Source organism: Antrostomus carolinensis, unplaced genomic scaffold (assembly GCF_000700745.2).
Source record: "Antrostomus carolinensis isolate BGI_N321 unplaced genomic scaffold, ASM70074v2 scaffold48547, whole genome shotgun sequence".
Taxonomy (NCBI): domain Eukaryota; kingdom Metazoa; phylum Chordata; class Aves; order Caprimulgiformes; family Caprimulgidae; genus Antrostomus; species Antrostomus carolinensis.
This window is the reverse complement of record NW_010326200.1, coordinates 295-1331: the sequence shown is the minus strand read 5'-3', so window position 1 is coordinate 1331 and position 1037 is coordinate 295. Positions and strand designations below refer to the sequence as shown.

The 1037-nt window shown below is 63.2% G+C and overlaps 1 protein-coding gene across 1 annotated transcript in view; it reads left to right on the top strand.

Annotated features, from left to right (window-relative positions):
* Window positions 1-8: 8 nt before the first annotated feature.
* LOC104527702 (tyrosine-protein kinase Fes/Fps) overlaps window positions 9-1037 on the top strand; it is a gene marked incomplete at both ends in the record, with an annotated part of 1255 nt that continues 226 nt past the window's right edge. Inside the window, 4 exons of the mRNA XM_010171494.2 lie at window positions 9-106; window positions 310-404; window positions 519-642; window positions 778-935. Coding sequence (XP_010169796.2) covers window positions 9-106; window positions 310-404; window positions 519-642; window positions 778-935 — 475 coding nt within the window. The remainder of the gene's footprint in view (window positions 107-309; window positions 405-518; window positions 643-777; window positions 936-1037) is intronic.

The window sequence follows — 1037 nt, the reverse complement described above, 5'->3', positions numbered from 1 at the left end:
AGGTGTTCAGCGGCCGCCTGCGTGCTGACAACACCCCTGTGGCTGTGAAATCCTGCCGGGAAACCCTCCCACCAGAACTCAAGGCCAAGTTCCTGCAGGAGGCCAGGTCTGTACGGCTGTCACACTTGTCCCGGCCTGTCTGTCCGTCCTTGGGACTTGGGGCTGTTTGAACCCCACTGGCACCACAGCATCCTTGTGCTGAGGGCCGTGTCCTTGGGCTGGCTGGGCAGAGGGATGGCACTGAGGTGGCCTCTGCCCAGAGCAGCTGGTCCCCCTGCATGCTCACAGTGCCCCTCCTCGTCCCCACAGGATCCTCAAGCAGTACAGCCACCCGAACATTGTCCGTCTCATCGGTGTCTGCACCCAGAAGCAGCCCATTTACATTGTCATGGAGCTGGTGCAGGGTGAGTGGCCCCCTCCTGTGGTCCCCACGCTACTGGGGCAGTCGGTGCGTGTGTGTGCAAGCTTGCCACGCGTGCCAGGGCAGCTGCCTGCCAGCTCTGCAATCCTGGGTGCAGGAGGGGACTTCCTGAGCTTCCTGCGCAGCGAGGGGCCCCATCTGCGGGTGAAGGAGCTGATCAAGATGACGGAGAACGCTGCTGCTGGCATGGAGTACCTGGAGAGCAAGCACTGCATCCACAGGTGGGCTCCGGTGGTGCAGGCGGGTGCCAGGCAGGGCAGGGTGAACCCCGGGGCCCCTGCTGTCCCCCGTCCTGTGCCAGGTGGAGACTCCTGGGGATGGCTGGGCATGTGGCTGACAGCTCTGGGCCATCCCAGGGACCTGGCTGCTCGCAACTGCCTGGTGACAGAGAAGAATGCCCTGAAGATCAGTGACTTTGGGATGTCGCGGGAGGAGGAGGATGGCATCTATGCCTCCACGGGCGGGATGAAGCAGATCCCTGTCAAGTGGACTGCCCCTGAAGCACTCAATTATGGTATGTGATGGAGCTGAGCGTGGCTCGGTGGCTCTGCAGCACAGCTGGGAGCCAGCAGTCTGGGGCACACTGTCCTGCTCCCACCTGCCTGGTCCTGAGGAG